The sequence below is a fragment of the Xiphophorus maculatus genome, chromosome 19, assembly GCF_002775205.1.
Source record: "Xiphophorus maculatus strain JP 163 A chromosome 19, X_maculatus-5.0-male, whole genome shotgun sequence".
NCBI classification, from domain to species: Eukaryota; Metazoa; Chordata; class Actinopteri; order Cyprinodontiformes; family Poeciliidae; genus Xiphophorus; species Xiphophorus maculatus.
Genome location: NC_036461.1, coordinates 12,675,774 through 12,692,178, shown reverse-complemented (window position 1 = coordinate 12,692,178; position 16,405 = coordinate 12,675,774). Strand labels below are relative to the sequence as shown.

The window sequence follows — 16,405 nt, the reverse complement described above, 5'->3', positions numbered from 1 at the left end:
ATTTTCAACCACTTACACCATCGTTATCTGTGGGTGACGTGGCAGCAGGTGCAGCTTGGGCAACATTTAGTGTCTAGCCAGTGTATTTCAAGGTCTGCTGACATTCTAATAATATTTTTGTGTTTGGCAGCTAAAAACATGGCAACAATAGCTTCCTCTGAACATATGTTTACCTTGGATTAATCTAAAAGTAGATTGAGGGGTCCTATTTCAATTTCTTAGTTCTCTCAAATTCAAAATATAATTGTTACATAAAGATTAATCCCAATGATTTACATGAAAAAGTAAAACTCATTACCTAAATTCATTTCACACATTTAAAATAGACATGTTTCGAGCACCGGCTATGGCATAAAGCTAATGAAAACAATAATCAGCTTCTCAGAAGATTGCAATATTACAGAACAATTTAAAACATATTTTTAATACAGGACTCTTCTGGCCTACACAAACATGGGTAAGATCGCTGACTTTGGCAGTTGCCATAAGAAGCTGGCTTTATAAAGTGCTGTATTGAAGAATATTATTGGAAAGTTGGGTGGAAGGAAAAAGTGTCATAAAACAAAGTGAACAAGTTACAAAAGTAATTGCAGCCTTGCAGAGATTGAAAACCAAACTCTATTTAAGAAGTTGGGAGAGATTTACATGGCAACTGCAGCTGAAGTTTGTGCTCCAAGACATGTCCGGAACCGGAGCTAAAACTATTACAATCCTTATATTTAACTGCTCCTCAACCAGAAACATCTTCTAAACCACCGTACCTTGGCTAGGGAGAAAAGGACCTGCACTGCTGCCTAGAGGTCCAAATTACAATTCAGCAGTTTCATTTAGAAATTCAGATCCTAGTGCCTGGAGGAACAACAAAGAGGCTCCAAGTTAATGAGGTTTATTCAGAAGTTTCAGTTAGTGATGATTTGATCAGCCATGTTATTTACTAGTTTTGGCTCACTGTGTTTGTTCAAGTTCAAAATTAGCAGAGCTGTCTTCCAGGAAATTTTAAATACTGTACAGCAGAAGGTCCACTTTTTCTTCCACTCAACTTTCCACTAAAATGCTTGGACACAGTGATCCAGCTTTTAACCCTCATTGTGAAAGGTCTCAGTGACAGTCTTCTGGACAACTTGATATAATAAATATATAAAATACAAATTTTACTTTTTGAAACGAATTATTGAAATAAATCAGCTTCTCAGTGATATTCTAATTTAGTAATCTGCTCTTGTACACAAGAAAAAGATCAACACTGGCTTCAGGATGTTTAAAACTTTCCCTCAGCCACTGTGAAGGAAATAAAACATGCATGTGCCTCCATCTTGCAGGACACCGAGTGAAGATGGAAGACACCACGAAGATGCAGTTTTCCGACCGGCTGTCAGAAATCGAGCGCTACCAGCGGTCTATGCGGATAGGCCCAGTGAACAACAATCCACGCCCCATCCACCAGACACACCTCAGTACCACACAAGGTGAGGACTTCAAACGCGTGCAGGCGGCTTCCTCAAAATAAAAACCGCAACAACGAAAAGTCACCTCACTTTGAGGGAAATTGGTTTAAAGTAATCTAAACCACAAATCTGTGTACACATAAAGTTCTGTCGAGGGCTTAAAGTCAAGGGGGGGGATTTTTAAGTTCTGGTTTGGCGGGGTGTATGTGTGAGTGTGTGTTTGTGGAGGGGCTTGCAGAGAGCTTCAGTTCTGTCTTGGGATAACTAGTGTTGAAGAGAACCAACTGCCAGGTGACACAGCCGGTCCTGCCGTCGGATTTGGCTGAACCTCACATTACGGGAATGTAACAGCCGTCCGCTACCTTGGCACTCGCGTCACTCAGACTGGCCGAGTGTGTGGGGGTGGGAGGAAGGCTGTGACTTAGTCTGAGGTGGTGCGATCTTTTTATTGGAAGTGTATGTGTGCATTTTGAGAACAGCTGCCTGGATGACGACTGGGCTGAGGATGACTCTTCATTCCTCATCATGTGTCAGAGGCTCTTCAGCGAGGATATCAGGGAGAACGAGGGATGAAGGCATTCACTCCCCTCCCACCCACTCCTCTGTTCTCATGCATGCTAATGATTCTCATTACTTTAGAGCGAGTGTGTTGCTGTGGACAGGAGGGCTTGTTTGGGAGCTGTACGTGGGTGCAGCCCTATCTCAGAACATCACAGCCATACAGTGTTTGGCCTTGTGTTTAAGCTTAGGTAGCGCTGAGTCACCAGTTTAGGCCTAATCTAACAGCTGACTGCTGGGAACACTGGGTCTTTTACTCATGCTCCCCCATGTCCTTACTTTCTGTTGATGCTAATGTTGTTCCCTCCACATCCTGTACCGGGATGAAAAACACATCAGCCATTTTAGAAACAGCAGCTACCGGTAAACTTCGAAAATAGTTTGTTCTTTTTATTTTTTTTATTTTTTAAGTACAGTGCACAATGCCGCCACTATGATGTTAATTTTCTGTTTTGGCAGAAGCTCTGTGGGTTGTCTGCCAGCAGAAAGCCCCCTGCGGCTAAGCTTAAACTGGGAGCTTTAAGCTTCTGAGGCCCGTCTTGAATATGAGGGGCGCAGAGGTGTGCAGACACAGTCCAGACGGCAGACTCCTCGCGCAGGATTAGGGCGGGAATTAGAGCATCACAGGCTTTTGGGGCTTCAAAGGGCTGCAGTGTTGCAACACACACTTCTGCGGCGCATAAACGGAGAGCCGACAAAACATGTTAACATCAGCTGGAAGTGTCAGAGACGCTGAAGGCCTTGAGCTTCATGTTACAGTTGCAGAGGAGGGGAAGGGCCATAAAAACCACACACCTTAATCTGTGGTATTAGCGTCATGTACGCCGCACCGCAGGGCAAGAGTGGTAAAATAATTAAATAAAAGAGTAAGATGGCCCTCCCTCCCACTTCACCTTCTCTTCTGAGCAGCATCCAGTACATGCAGACGACAAGGGCTGCAGAATTAGAAGCAAAGCTCAAACAAAAATAGACTTGCTGTAATAAATCCCATCTAGAGACGCGGGGAGGTGTTTACATATCAACAACACGCACCCCTCTGCTTTTTTCAGCCTTGCCAGGCGCTGTTGTGCTCCACTGATACTTTACATCGCGGGGCCTGTTTGAGTATCGCCGGGTGATAGATCGCCCATCAGCAAGTTATAATTAAATGGATTCCCGTCTCGCTGTTACAAAAGATGTTTTCCATTATCCTACATTTTTTCCCCCGAGAACGACGGAAAAAGAAGAGGAAAATATGGTGTCACCTCTCCTCAAAGCCCTCTTGCTTCATTTTGTTGACTGAGCTGTGAAATACTGTCTGTACTGTTTTCAGCAGGATGCGTCTTCAGACATCTGTGCAAAATCTTAAATCACACAATTGCACCATGGGCACGTAGAAAATAAAAAACACACTGTTTCTCACACACAGAACGGTGTTGTAAGTTTTCTGCTAGCACCCGAGACAGACGGGGTAATTAAGAGCTCATTACAGTGCATGCAGTGACAAGATTCCTGCACGCTAGCAGACGTTTCATTCGCTGCTTGTTTTTGTTCTTCGGTGGCCACAGGTAAGCCTGCTAGACATGTGGAATGATTCTCAGCCAGGGCGGAGGGGTGTGTGTGTGTGCCGGTGTGTTTGAAAATGTGTGGTTCGCCGAGTTCAGCCAAACAAATCTGACACTCAGACAATCAAGCACTAAATTGTTATTCTGGTTTTCAAAACCTCAAGCGAGATACATGTGTAGCCGACTGTGTCTGTGGGTGGCATCGTTTGCTTTTTTCCTCATCCGTGTTCATGTGAGTTTGACAGCATTTTATAGTGTGTACACAGGTATTTCCAGTCTGTAAGAAAAGCAAAAAGTATGATTGAAGAAGTGATTTAGCTTAAGGGGTGGAAAAAAGAGGAAAACAGATTTCAGTTTTTACCTTAATCCAGACAAAACTCGACCACCTCCTGGCACGAGCTCTAACAGACGGCCGAGAAGAAAGAAAGTTTTTTAACTTAAACTTGCTTTAGCAGTTGAGAAAGAGGGAAGAAAGGAAACGCAGCACCAATTTAATCATCCAAACAGAAAGTGCTGGCACTTTTGAGGTGGTATCGTTTGACATGTTATTTGTTCCAACACCTGTGTGTTCCCTCTCTGAAGATGAATATCAGACCCAAAGCATAACGTTCCACCATCGAGTGATCTGAGCTTTGATGAGGGCTCAAAAGCGCCTTTCTGGGTGTCTCACAATGTGCGGTGATGGTTTTAATATCAGCTGCTAAAATCTTGCAGAACTGATACATTCTCCCCCCAGTTCCTTTTTTCCAAGCCATACTCACTTTTTGTCCTTACAATGCCTTGCAAAGAAGACATTTAGTCAGGTTTCAACCACAAAGTTGAACATATTTTATTTTGACACAAAATAGTGCATAGATACGAAGTGGTAGGAAAACAAAATGGGTTTCAATGTTGTTGTTTTTTTTTTTTTTTTTACATAAACCTGTAAATGTGGTGTGCATTTGTATTCAACCCCTTTTACTCTGATGCCACTAAAGCATCTCTGATGCTACTAAAGCATCAGAGTAAAAGAGCAACTGGAACCAAATTACTAAACAGACATGATAGGTCCCAACTGTACAAAACTACATTAACTGGGAAAGTAAAGAATTATTCAGAGATTCACTCTGACCTTTTAGTGAGAATAGCAAAAAAAAAAAAACTCCACATGACCACAAACACATCATTACCACAGTGAAACATGGTGGTGGCAGTGTTATGCTGTGGGAATGTTTTACTTCAACCTAAGCAGACACAAATGGTAGATTTAGATCAAAACAAATTTATTTATTAGCCTGGTCAAAGTTCAATGGCAAAACCAAAGGAGAGTCTTTAGAAAAAATGTAAAAGCTGGAGGGATTTTCTATGGAAAATTTGGCAGCAATTTCCATGTGTGGATGAGCAAAATCAGCAGAAGTAGGAGAGGCAACAATTCAGGGCACTTTAATATTAATGTGTGCCTTTACAGATTTTTATTTGAAAGCCATATATAATTTTTCTACCACTTCAAAATTTTCTGCTACTTTGTGTTGGTCTATCTCATAAAACCCCAATAAATCAGACCAAAGTATGAATGTTTTGTAAAGCATTTTACATAAAAAAGAGCAAATCCATTCCATGTATGACACTTAATACAAATGTTGTTACTTCTGGCTTCATTCCGCTTAACTGGCACTCATCTGCTGCAGCTGTGCCTTGGCAGTCTCTCTCGGTATCTTAACATCGTGGCCTCTGGCCTGGACTTAATTTGAGAAGGTTTTTAATGCAGCCGTACCCCCTCCCGGCCTGTCCACAGCGACCACACTGTTTACTCCGCATAAACAAGCCAGCTGGACCCCCTGGTTTGAGGAGGCAGCGCTGCCGCCTCGGCTGGGAGGTGCACAACTAATTCACACTCCGAGAGTGACATGATAAGCCAATTAGAAGCGGTAGCGGGGCAGGAAATTAGCACCGTCCGGTAGCGACGGGGATATTTGAGAGGAGGCGTCATGTTCGTTAAGTTTCTGCCAAACCAAAGCAGGAGGCACTGAGGCTAATACTACAGAAAAGAACAAGGAATCTGGAACAGCTTTTTAGGCGCTCCGCTTTACTTCTGCACTTCAATATTTACATAATATGCCAATGGCTGCCAGAGAGTTTATTTGTCATGGTGCCTGAAAGTTTTACTTGTGGTTAGTTTTTGTTTTTTTTGTCACCAAGAGATGAATTTTCAAACTGAAAATGTTTCTGTCCAAAAAGAAATCTTTTGAAGCCATCAACTTTGTGAAAAACAATGAAAAAGGAGAAGTGAGAGTGAGTGGAATTTTTTTTTCAAACCAGACTCGGCTGTTTGTGTAAGTCACAACTTCACATCAGAGTGAGGCTGAGTCTTACATTTCAGCAATTACAGAAACTACATGTATCCCATGAACAGTCTCTATTGAGTCCGGGGTGAGACGGGAAGGGCGGGCAGACGACCAGCTCTCAAAGAGAACGTAGGATTTTTCAGCCCATGTGTTTGTTTTTGCTCACGTTATAAGTGAGGGCTCAAAAGACATATCAAATGTCCCGCATAGCTGAGCCAAGGCCATGTTCCTCCCCTCTGTAACACGCTCTCTTTCTCTCTCTCGCTCTGCTTTCCTCGGTTGGCGTCTTTCTTTCTGTCTTCCTCTCTCCCTCACACACATTCTCTCCCCTGTGTGACGCCTAAGGCCTGAGCGAAACAGGAAGTCAGCACAAGGACCAGTATTCACTGTGTCTCAATGACACGCTTCATTACGCCAAATTCATTACATGTCTCAGAGGCGTTGCTAGATCTGGAGTCATGAGGATGGGACGCCATTTTGGCTCAAGCAACATCTCAGCCATCCCTTTCATCTGCACACATAAACTTCAAAAGCAGAAGGGTTTATTCTTGTCATCCCCAAAATTGCACTGGAACCATCCCAGAGTGGCCTAATTAGTGACGCAGTCAACACTTCACCATTCCCCGCTCTGCAGCTCCTCCTAGGGGGCTGGTCCTCCTATTAACAGGGGTAATCTGTGCCTCTGGTATTGATGTTGTCTGCTGGCCAATCAAAATATTTGAAGGAAATGTTTATTTTCTTGAGCGAATCGCACCAGCTGCTTGCAAGCTTTTCTGAATAAGGCCATTTATGTGTAAGAATTTGCCATTGTGAGGCATAGTGCGGGACCTCTCGGTGGCTGAGTGCTGATTTGGACATTTGCAAAGGAAGTGGAGGGGCTCCAGGGGAAGCAAAGATCTTACACAAGCTGTGGCTGAAAAACCTAGTGCCACCCCCCCCCTCCCCCCCGCCACTCCCATCTCTGCCCTTTGGCGTTATTCGAAGAACAACCTGTCACAATGACAGATTGGGAGTTTACTTCATTGTTGTATCAGAATCATGGCTGATTGCTTGTGCCTTAAAAAGAAAAAAACGAATACCACGTGATATATTTGTAAACAGAGCTTCGTGCAGGTTGTCTGGTAGCAAACACGCCATCTCAGACTTTGAATAAATACTAACTGTTTGTCCCAAGTCCACTGCGGTGTAGCCTTCAGGTGTGAAGCCGGGTCCCACGCGTTGGGCCAGCAGGTCCTTGACCTTTCCTTCACTGACAGCTCTGCTGGACAGGCTACCGAGTGTCCTACGCAGAGATCTCACCTCCTCCAGTGTCTCGCCTAAAGGGCCCAAAAATACCTCATATGCACCCATGAAGCGTGTTTTTCCAAGCCTGGTCTCACAGTGGTGAGAAACCCACCCCCTTCTCTTCTCAGTCTTCACTGCTCAGTCAGCAGAGGCCAACCTGTGACAGGAACAAACATCTCAAAACCACCAGGTGTCAGAACAGTTTGGACCAGTCTGTCCTAAAGAAGGCTATTTGGATTGTGTTTTAGGTTCCCAAGCCAAATACAATGATTTCATTACTATAAACATCAAGCATTTACAACCCATACATGTGTTTGTGTACTCAAATTTTAAAATCATAATAAAGGGCATAAATGCCAGTAAATTTTTTGGCTTTTGATTTATTTGAACTGTTATTTTTTTTTAAGGTTGCGAGATTATACAAAAAAAAAAGTATTAATTCTATAATTTTACATTGTGAATCTTCTCAAATCTAAACCGACTCAAAATTATACATATAGGCTGAAATAAATGGATACACCAATGCAATTTAGCTTAATGTGTTGTTGCTTGTTGCACTTTGACTTTACACTTTTTAAGTCCCCAACTAGCTTCTGACATCATTCTGACTGGATATTTGAGTTGTAGGGAAAATTTGTGTGCACAAGCCAAAATGTATATTAGTCACATAAGCAGATCCCAGTATTGACCTGCTGGTTCCTTTGTTTTTTGATGCAGGTCTGTGGCCGGAGCAAATGGATACACCCACTCTGAAGACCTGTAAGGTGGAGGAGGATCTGAGATCATGGCCAGGTGAGGGACTGATTTCTCCCTTTTCATGTTTACATATCAACACAATTCCATGACTCTCCTTTGAGATTCTGGATTTGGAAAAACATGCATGCATGTAACATAAGGGGTGAGGTCTGTTTTGATTTTGTTTGAAGAGCCTTACTACATCCCATTACATTCCACTAACACCACCACTGAGTCTCCCTCCTTCATCCCCTCCTACTCAGTCTTTCTTTCCTTTGTCTCTGGGTGATGTGGATCTTTGCTGCTTTCTTTGCAGCCCCCACTGCCACTAATCCATGCCTTACCCAGAAACCACCAACCCCACACCAGACGTGCTGAGTCATCCACTCACACTGTAAAGAGGACCCACTTTCAGACACAAAGAAGACTTTCAGGACAGGGTTTAGTAGTCTGACTTATGAGAACAGATATATGACTTTTTAAGCTGCTATTTCCAAGATTTGAAACTAGTCATAGACACAAAAGACCGGTAGCGACTGCAATAAATCACAGGGGAGAATCATCTCCGAGGAAAGGATTTACTTAACAAATAAACATTGTAATCGTGCCACTGTACCTGTTGATACATTAGTAAAATCTCAGGTTTTTTTACAATCACAAATTCCACTTCCCATTGCTTGTATTGCATGTCACAAGTGGAGAACATGCAAAGAGCCTGTGCTCTGGCATGATGAAGCGTTACCATAGATGAAGCTTTTGGTGCTGTTGACCGCGGTTCCACAGCAGAGAGGTGATTGTCATTTGCATTCAACTTGAAGCTCCAACTGCAAAGGCTTGATGCTTAAATAAACACCTGGAAATCATTTGTGTTCATTTGAGTCTCCTATTCTTTGGCATGCATAGCCGCAGCAGTAGCCGCCTTCTCATGCTTATCAACAGTGACTGCTCATCTTAATGGCATCCACTGTTCGAGTCACCCAAACCAATCATTGAATCAGAATTTTTATGATTAATACTGAGACTCAGCGAAGTCCCTTCAGGGATATCACTGTAGCACGTAGCTGCACCAGCTGGAACTCTCTTTCCCTTTTTCCTTCCCTCCACCTTATTTGCCTGAGACACCATTCCCTGGGCCCTGCCTGTCACAGTTTGCATCAAGCCTGAGTAAACATTTCACAGGTGAGCGCCTGGATTTGCATCTTCCCATCACCAGCTACCACAGTGGGATAGACACATACACACGTATATGCCCCGATGCACAATTAAACACACGGAGGCGATCGCTTCAATCCTGCCCTTATGTTAATAACCAAAATCAGTTTCTGCCGTAGGCAAATGAGACAAACCTCCAGGCCTATCTGGGTTACACGCTTCAGTGTAGACTAGTGGACTTCTTGAGCTATGTGGAAAGGAGGAAGGCTCCGCCCTTAAAAGAGTTTGCAGGACTCAGAAGCAGTGGAGAAAAAGAAGGGGCGCTGGAACACAATGTTCTCAATAAAATCCCTGATTCCCACCTACCCACTTCACAGACTGGGAACATCACAGACGGGAGACGGTGCCAGCGAGCCCTCTGGGTTCCATCCCTTCTCCTCCTGTCCCTGCAATTTAGTCAACACGTTTCAGATGAGTCTAATGGAGATCATGTGTGGGGTTTGTGCCGCAGAGGTTACAGGCAACTACTGCAAAGCTTGGTTGGGAAGACCCTCTCGGCCAAAGATGCACTGTCGTTACTACAGCCACAATAGCAAAGCCTGTACTTACAGTGGGTGGGGGAGAGGGGAGATGCAGAAAGGTATGCAGGAGAGAGAAAATGCAGACCTCCTCTCAGTTAACACAGCAGTTTGTTTAGCTCTTTCTCTCCTCCAGAGGGAGCTACTGGACCATGGAGCCTGGAAGGTGTCTGCAGACACCTTGTGGCTCGCAGCCAAGAGCCTGAGCCTGAACAAGCCCATTAAAGTGTTGTGATAAGTGTCCAATCCAGTTTCCCCTGACAGAATGCAGGAGTCAATCCCCGCCACAGTTTAGCCAGCATGTTTCCACCAACTCCAATCAACAGGGAGATCATAAGCAGGGTGGGCACGCAGCAGCCATAGCCTGCATGTCCCCTCCCCAGCTCCACCCTGACGCCTAAATTTAGAGCAGGCAGGGAGAGATGAAGAGACACACACACACGCAGAGAGGGAGCAAAGGCGTTTTGGGAGTCCGGTAGGAAATAATCTGACTCCACTTCACCCGAATCAACAGCAGCTGATGGTTTGGATTTTCCTTCCATGAAATCAGATATGGAGCCGACTGCTGTTCCTGGTAGACTCTGGAAAAAGAAACAGCACCCCCACCATGAACAAACTCTCTGCTTTTATACAAGAAAAGTAAAACAAAATATAAAAATGTGTGAGGAAGGAAAAAAAACAAAAAAACATCACAGTATAGCCGGGCCCATGGAAATTACAAAGGAGTATTTTCTATTTTGTTGCTGAAAATGGATCCTGTTCTCCACACATAAGGAAAAGAGATTTGAAAAACACTGCAGCACACAAGCTTGGCATCCCCCCCTTAGGGCTGTGGCGTGCAAGCGCTTGCTATTTTATAAATACAAGCTCTCTTTTCTCTGCCATCCAAATAGCTATTTTACACTTATAGTCATGTGGGCACATTGAGCCCAAGAAAGCCACATTGGGAGAAACAAATAACCAAGAATGGAGCTCTGTTTAGATAAATGAACGTGTGTGCAGGTGGCAGGTGTGGATGTGGTGCTCACTACGCTAGCAGCAAATATGAGGAACTTTCTCCAACAACCAAAGACATTAAGAGGGTGTTTTCAGTTCCGTGTTTAAACGTGACTCTTAGTCACCAGACTTTCTTCTGAACTATCCAAATGTCACAGGGACTCAGACAGAGCTTAATATGTACAGATGCAATTAAGTAAATTAGAATGTAGAATAAATGTCAAAAAGTTTGTTTATTTCAATAAATAAACAATATTTAATATGTGTTTAATGGTAAACATATATTTTTGTTAAATTTAATACCTTTTTAAGTACAACCAAAGAAAACCCAAAATTCACTTTCTCATCAAATGGGAACACAATATATTGCCAACAAAGCTTTTTTACAGTTTGAAATGTTAAGTGGAAGGAAAAAGAGTGGTAGGAAACCCAATTACTGGTTTTGAAAAAAAGTGTGAACTACAGGTGGAGTCAGAAGTGCCATAACACAAAAAATGTATCTAGGAAATTGGTTGTGACTGTTTTAAATCCTTGTTTAAAGTCACTCTGGAATTAGAAATGCCAGAAGCGTCTTATCTGGAAAAAAGAGACAGCTCTTCCTTTCAGATGAAAATACATCATCTTTTAAATTAGTTTAAATCTTCAGTGTGACGATTACACGGATGCCGATCATTTAGGGAGTCATGTTGTCTGAGTGTGCTGCTGCTCTTCTGTGTTTTATCTAGTCACAAGTCAATGTTACCATCTACCAAGAAACTCTAGAGAAATTCATACTTCCCCTAGCTGACAAGCTTTATGGGCATGTGCATTTCATTTTCCAGCAAGACCTGGCACCTGTACAATGTACCAAAACCTGCCTTAATTACCACACTATCACTGGGATAGAGCCAACAAGCAGATAAGCCAAAGGCTGCTATTAAAGCAGCTGGCATTCCTTAACACCTCAGCAGTCGCCTCCAAGATGATTGCCTCCCAGCTATGTCACATTGAATGCAAAGCAAAAGGAATCTCAGACAAGCCAGAAACCCATGCATGGGTATATTTTTCAGTCAGCTGACAATTCTGTATTAAAACAAGCTTTTCATTGACTTATTATGAACTACATAATATATTTCTTTATAAATAAGGAGGGAACTAAGGAATGAAGACATTTCAAGCCTGCTTAGAGGCTTTCAACTTTATTTATATTTCCCTCCTGGCTGTTAAACAAATTATATAGACCCAGAAGGATTCAGCTTCGTTACCTGTAAGCTCACAGTTAACATTTAACTTTGACAGGATCTGCACTGTGATAGACATTTATACATGAACAGAAAACGTCTTTCTTCCTCTCTCTCTCTGTCTCCAATTGTGAACGTCCGCCTGTTTCACCGAAGTATGATTTATGACATGTTGCACAACAGTGCAACAAGCCATCAGTGTTTATACAAAGCACCCCTTAGCACCGACAATGCCCCTTTTCATTGCTCAGAGGACAGAGAGCTGTACGTTGATTTCCTTTTGAAGGACCGGTAGGAGGGCGCTGGTGAGGGGGGCCTTTTCATAACTTCGGTCTTGTGCACGAGGCTGTGGGATGATGTGCTGTCAATGCTTGATGACTGTTACTGAGCCAAAAAATGTCTCAGTTCATTACTTTTGAGCAAATATTTCCATAGAGTGGTTTATCGCAAGAAATTGGAGAACAGAATGAAGGTTTAGGAAGGTTTGCTCTGGAAATGTGTAATAGTGCAGAGAATCCTGATGTTTGTAAAAGGGAAATGTTTGAGCCCATTGTTTCATCACGGCGACAGCGGTTTTCCATCATGGATGAATGCTTCTAACGGTTTTTTATTTGTCTTTGTGTCTCAAACAGGGACTACAGACCTCTTCCCACAGAGGAGTACCTTCCCCTCTCTGTCCCCGCTGACAGACCCTCGCTTCTCAGACCCCCGCATGCACTACCCGGGGGCCTTCCCTTACTCTGCCAACACTTCCAGCACCGGCATCAGCGGTCTCAGCATGTCGGCCTCCTCTAGATACCACACCTACCTGCCGCCACCTTACTCAAACAACCAGTCTCAAAACTTCCAGTCCAACTCTTACCTGTATTATGGCACGGGCTCCGGATCCTACCAGTTCTCTATGGTGGCACCAGGAAACACTGGGGGTGAGCGCTCCCCCACCCGCCTCCTTTCATGCTCCGGGGCCACGGGCACTGGAGGGACCAACAGTCTGATGAACCCGGGCCTGAACACCCAGAGCGAGGGCGTGGAAGCCGACGGCAGCCACAGCAACTCCCCAACAGCTATGAGCGCTTCAGGTCGTTTGGATGAATCCGTCTGGAGGCCATATTGACTGGAAGAGAGCTAGAAAATTGGGAGAATGGGAGGAGAGAGGGTGGAGAAGTGAAAATATTGATGAACAACAAAGCTGAACACTGAAAAAAAACAAAACAAAAATGTTGCATGTTTGCCTTAGTTTTCTTGCTTTAAAGACTTTTGCTTTTACTGTTTGAAGACATTTTGTTGTTTCAGAGTGAACTCTCGCACTGCGCTGAAACCTGTACTCTCAAAGACCTTCCAAAGCCATACGAGTCAAAGTGGCACTCAGCGGAGACTGTAAATAATTGTTAGAAAGCCATCGCAGTGATGTAGACAGGTACTCGAGGTCAAACGAACAACAGCGTGGAGGTGCAAACAATTAGTACGTCTGCTGAGATGAAAGCCACAGCAGACGTTCATCAAACAGACTGCTCAGACTGATCCAGCCAACTTGGCAGGTGGAGAAGAGAAGTCAGACTGGTTTTCTGCTCCATCACTGGCTAAGCATGGCTGTACTGCTGTGGCAATCGTCCCTTTAAGCTTTCATTTCTGTAAAAAATTTGCATCAGATGTAAAAATGTTTTCACGAGCATACAGGGCTGTTTCGTGTGCTCAGAGTACTTCTGCAGAACCTTTTGGTCTATTTATTATCCACAGAGAGACATCAGCCTTTGGTTAGAGAGGAAACGTCTCAGAACAATTGCTGCATTATTGAGAAGCGTTTTCAAGATTAAGAAATGAATTCTCTGCTGTTTCATCATGTTCCAGCAGAACAATGGATGATTATTGAAGGAATGAGACAAAAACAGTTTGGTTTATTTTCTGCAGATAAGATGAGTTCTGTTGTCTGTACTCCTTACTTTTACTTCTTTATTCAAGCTTTTTCGTAAGTTTTAAAGTCCTCGCCAGAATTTATTTTTATTTTCATTATTTTAACTGGACAACATGGTTTACTTTTGATATTTATTTGAGCCAAACTTTGGGGAAATGTATGCAAATACCCCAAATCCTTAAGCATTTCTTTCGTTTTTCCTTTTTTATAAGCATTTATACAGTATATTTACCATGTTTGTTAAGTATGAATTTGGAGTTTTTGTAATATATTGCAACTAAATTATGAAAAAAACTTTTTATGTAATTTTGTTGCCTTCCAATGTAGCTTTGGTGCACTAAAACCTTTATTCCAAATGGACTATGCCCAAAAAGATCCTAGAGCCATGATCTTTTAGATTATTTACAATTTGCCTTCCTGCGCTTACAAAACAAAAAAGAGCTAATTTTTTGCACTATTTTTTTGACTTTCCTTATATTTTGCTGGGTTTGAAAGTGTGCAGAGCGAAATATAAAATATTCCTGTGCATGTTGTTCAAACACACTTCAAGTGTCGTTTTTGAAAAATATTACACAAAAGTAATCACAATCCTGCAGCACAGGTGTGTCTGCACATTCCCCCCATCCTGAGTGCCTTTTTAAAGAGACAGAGGGAAGAGGAGGATCCAGAGCGGGATCTTCTTACCAACCGTCTCTTGTTCTGCACAGGTCCCTTTGTTCTGAGTCATCAGTAGCGCTTTGAAGCATTTGTGGTCACAACTGTCCCTCTTGTTCTAATTTACTAGCCTTTGTTCACACGCCTGTGCAGACCATTTTCTCCTGTGCCGAGAGCTGAGGTATTTGCAACAGATATCAGGTGTCTGATAGCAAAAGACTGTAGTTGTGACTCAGAAATGGTTGCTACAGAGCTGAGGTTTGATCTCTGAGTAAATGGTGACCCAAACACGCTTGCATTTGGAGCTCAGGTGAAGAAATACATGTATGCAAGACGTTTTCAGCTTTATTCCACAAATGTTGTCTCATTCCTACTAAGGAAAAGCATGTTGTATTTTTAGCCACTCAAACCTCAACTCTGTTAAAAACATGACAATCATGCAGCTAGAGAAATCACATGATGTTTGTGTGGTTACTTTCTATAAAAACCAAAGATCTATACAACTGCCTGTAAAACTCTTTAAATGTTGAGATTTGTGGCGACTCATCTGTGTTGAATGAACTTTATTGTCCTTGTTTATGCAAAACTATGAAGCCAAAGTGTACAAGTCAGTCCAATTTTGTATGTTTAATTAAAGAGCACAATGTTCCATCAGTTTTCTTTTTAAAAGAATCCCAGTTTCATTTTAGGTCATTCTTCTCTCTTCGTTGCTCTCTATGCTGAAAGCATGTACATCTGAAACTGATATGTTAATTTAAAAAACATGTGTATGTCCTGAAACCATTACTGCTTCCATATGAGTGCTTGTAAAGTTTGCGGATAATGTAGTTTTTAATCATTTTAATTAAAAAAAAAGACGCCTCACTTCTGTCTTCAGAATTGAATTTTTTTTATGGTGAAACTACATATATTGCACCTTACAAAAGTATCAACACCACTTAAACTTTTTCACATTTTATCATAATTTTAATGTAATTTCATGTGATAGACCAACACAAAATAGCACATTCAAAATATTTTAAAAATTAAAATATGTGGAAATGGTGGCATATGCATGTATGCCTCAGTTGAGGTCAAAATTATTAGCCCCCTTATGAAATTTATATATTTTTCAAAGATTTCTCAAGTGCTGTTAAACAGATTGATAATTTTTCAATACAGCCTTTCTAAACACCTTAGTTCTTATTTTTGGATGCTTAGTTTAATTTACTTTGCGCATAGAAATTCTGTCATTAAGACCAAATATATATATATTTTTTTACCCCTCCAGGGGGTCTTTTGTGGGCTCTAGTGTGCCTTCTATGAAAGTAGACTGACAGGAGAGGCCCACTAAGATAGAGCCAACTAAGTCCAATGTCTAAAAAATAATAATAATAATAATCACTCAATTAGTAAACAAAGTTTACCTGTGAGTAATTTAATCTCTATATAATTACAGGTGTTCTATGGAGGTCTCAGAAATTTGTTAGAGGTCATTAGTGAACAAAAAGCATCAAAGACTAAGAAACAGCAGAAAAGTTGTGGAGATGCTTAAAGTAAGGATTATAAAACAAGATCTTACACTTGAACTTAAAAAGCATGGTTCAATTAATCATCTAAAAGATAAAAAAATTCTTTTTTAAAAAAGAAATTTGTATTGTTGTCATTAACATCAACCCTCACCAGAGAATTTTTCTCCATAAAAAAACATTTTTACAGTAAGATTACAAAATAATAATTGCAAAAATACAAATGGGGAGCAGTTTGCTTCATTAAGTGTAAACGGCAATTGGACAATAAAATGTAAAAATGAAACATAAATCCATCAGAACCTGGATAGTCATCGGAATAATCAATGCATCCAAAAATGTAGAAAAATAAAATTCTAAGAGGACAAAAAAAGTCCACGAAGAATATTTAGTCTTTAAAGATCACAATTTTTCATCATGCAACCTCATTTTTCAATCTGGACTTTTTAAATGACCCACTTATAAAAATAGTATACATTACTTATAAATACAAGC

The 16,405-nt window shown here is 41.8% G+C and overlaps 1 protein-coding gene across 2 annotated transcripts in view; it reads left to right on the top strand.

Annotated features, from left to right (window-relative positions):
- Window positions 1–15,266, top strand: part of LOC102223887 (runt-related transcription factor 3-like) — a 54,645-nt gene extending 39,379 nt beyond the window's left edge. For both annotated transcript variants that reach the window (XM_023352679.1, XM_014468798.2), the window contains 3 exons: window positions 1,320–1,466; window positions 7,873–7,947; window positions 12,469–15,266. In XM_023352679.1, the coding sequence (XP_023208447.1) occupies window positions 1,320–1,466; window positions 7,873–7,947; window positions 12,469–12,950 (704 nt within the window). In that variant the 3' untranslated portion in view covers window positions 12,951–15,266. The remainder of the gene's footprint in view (window positions 1–1,319; window positions 1,467–7,872; window positions 7,948–12,468) is intronic.
- The last annotated feature ends 1,139 nt before the right edge of the window (window positions 15,267–16,405 follow it).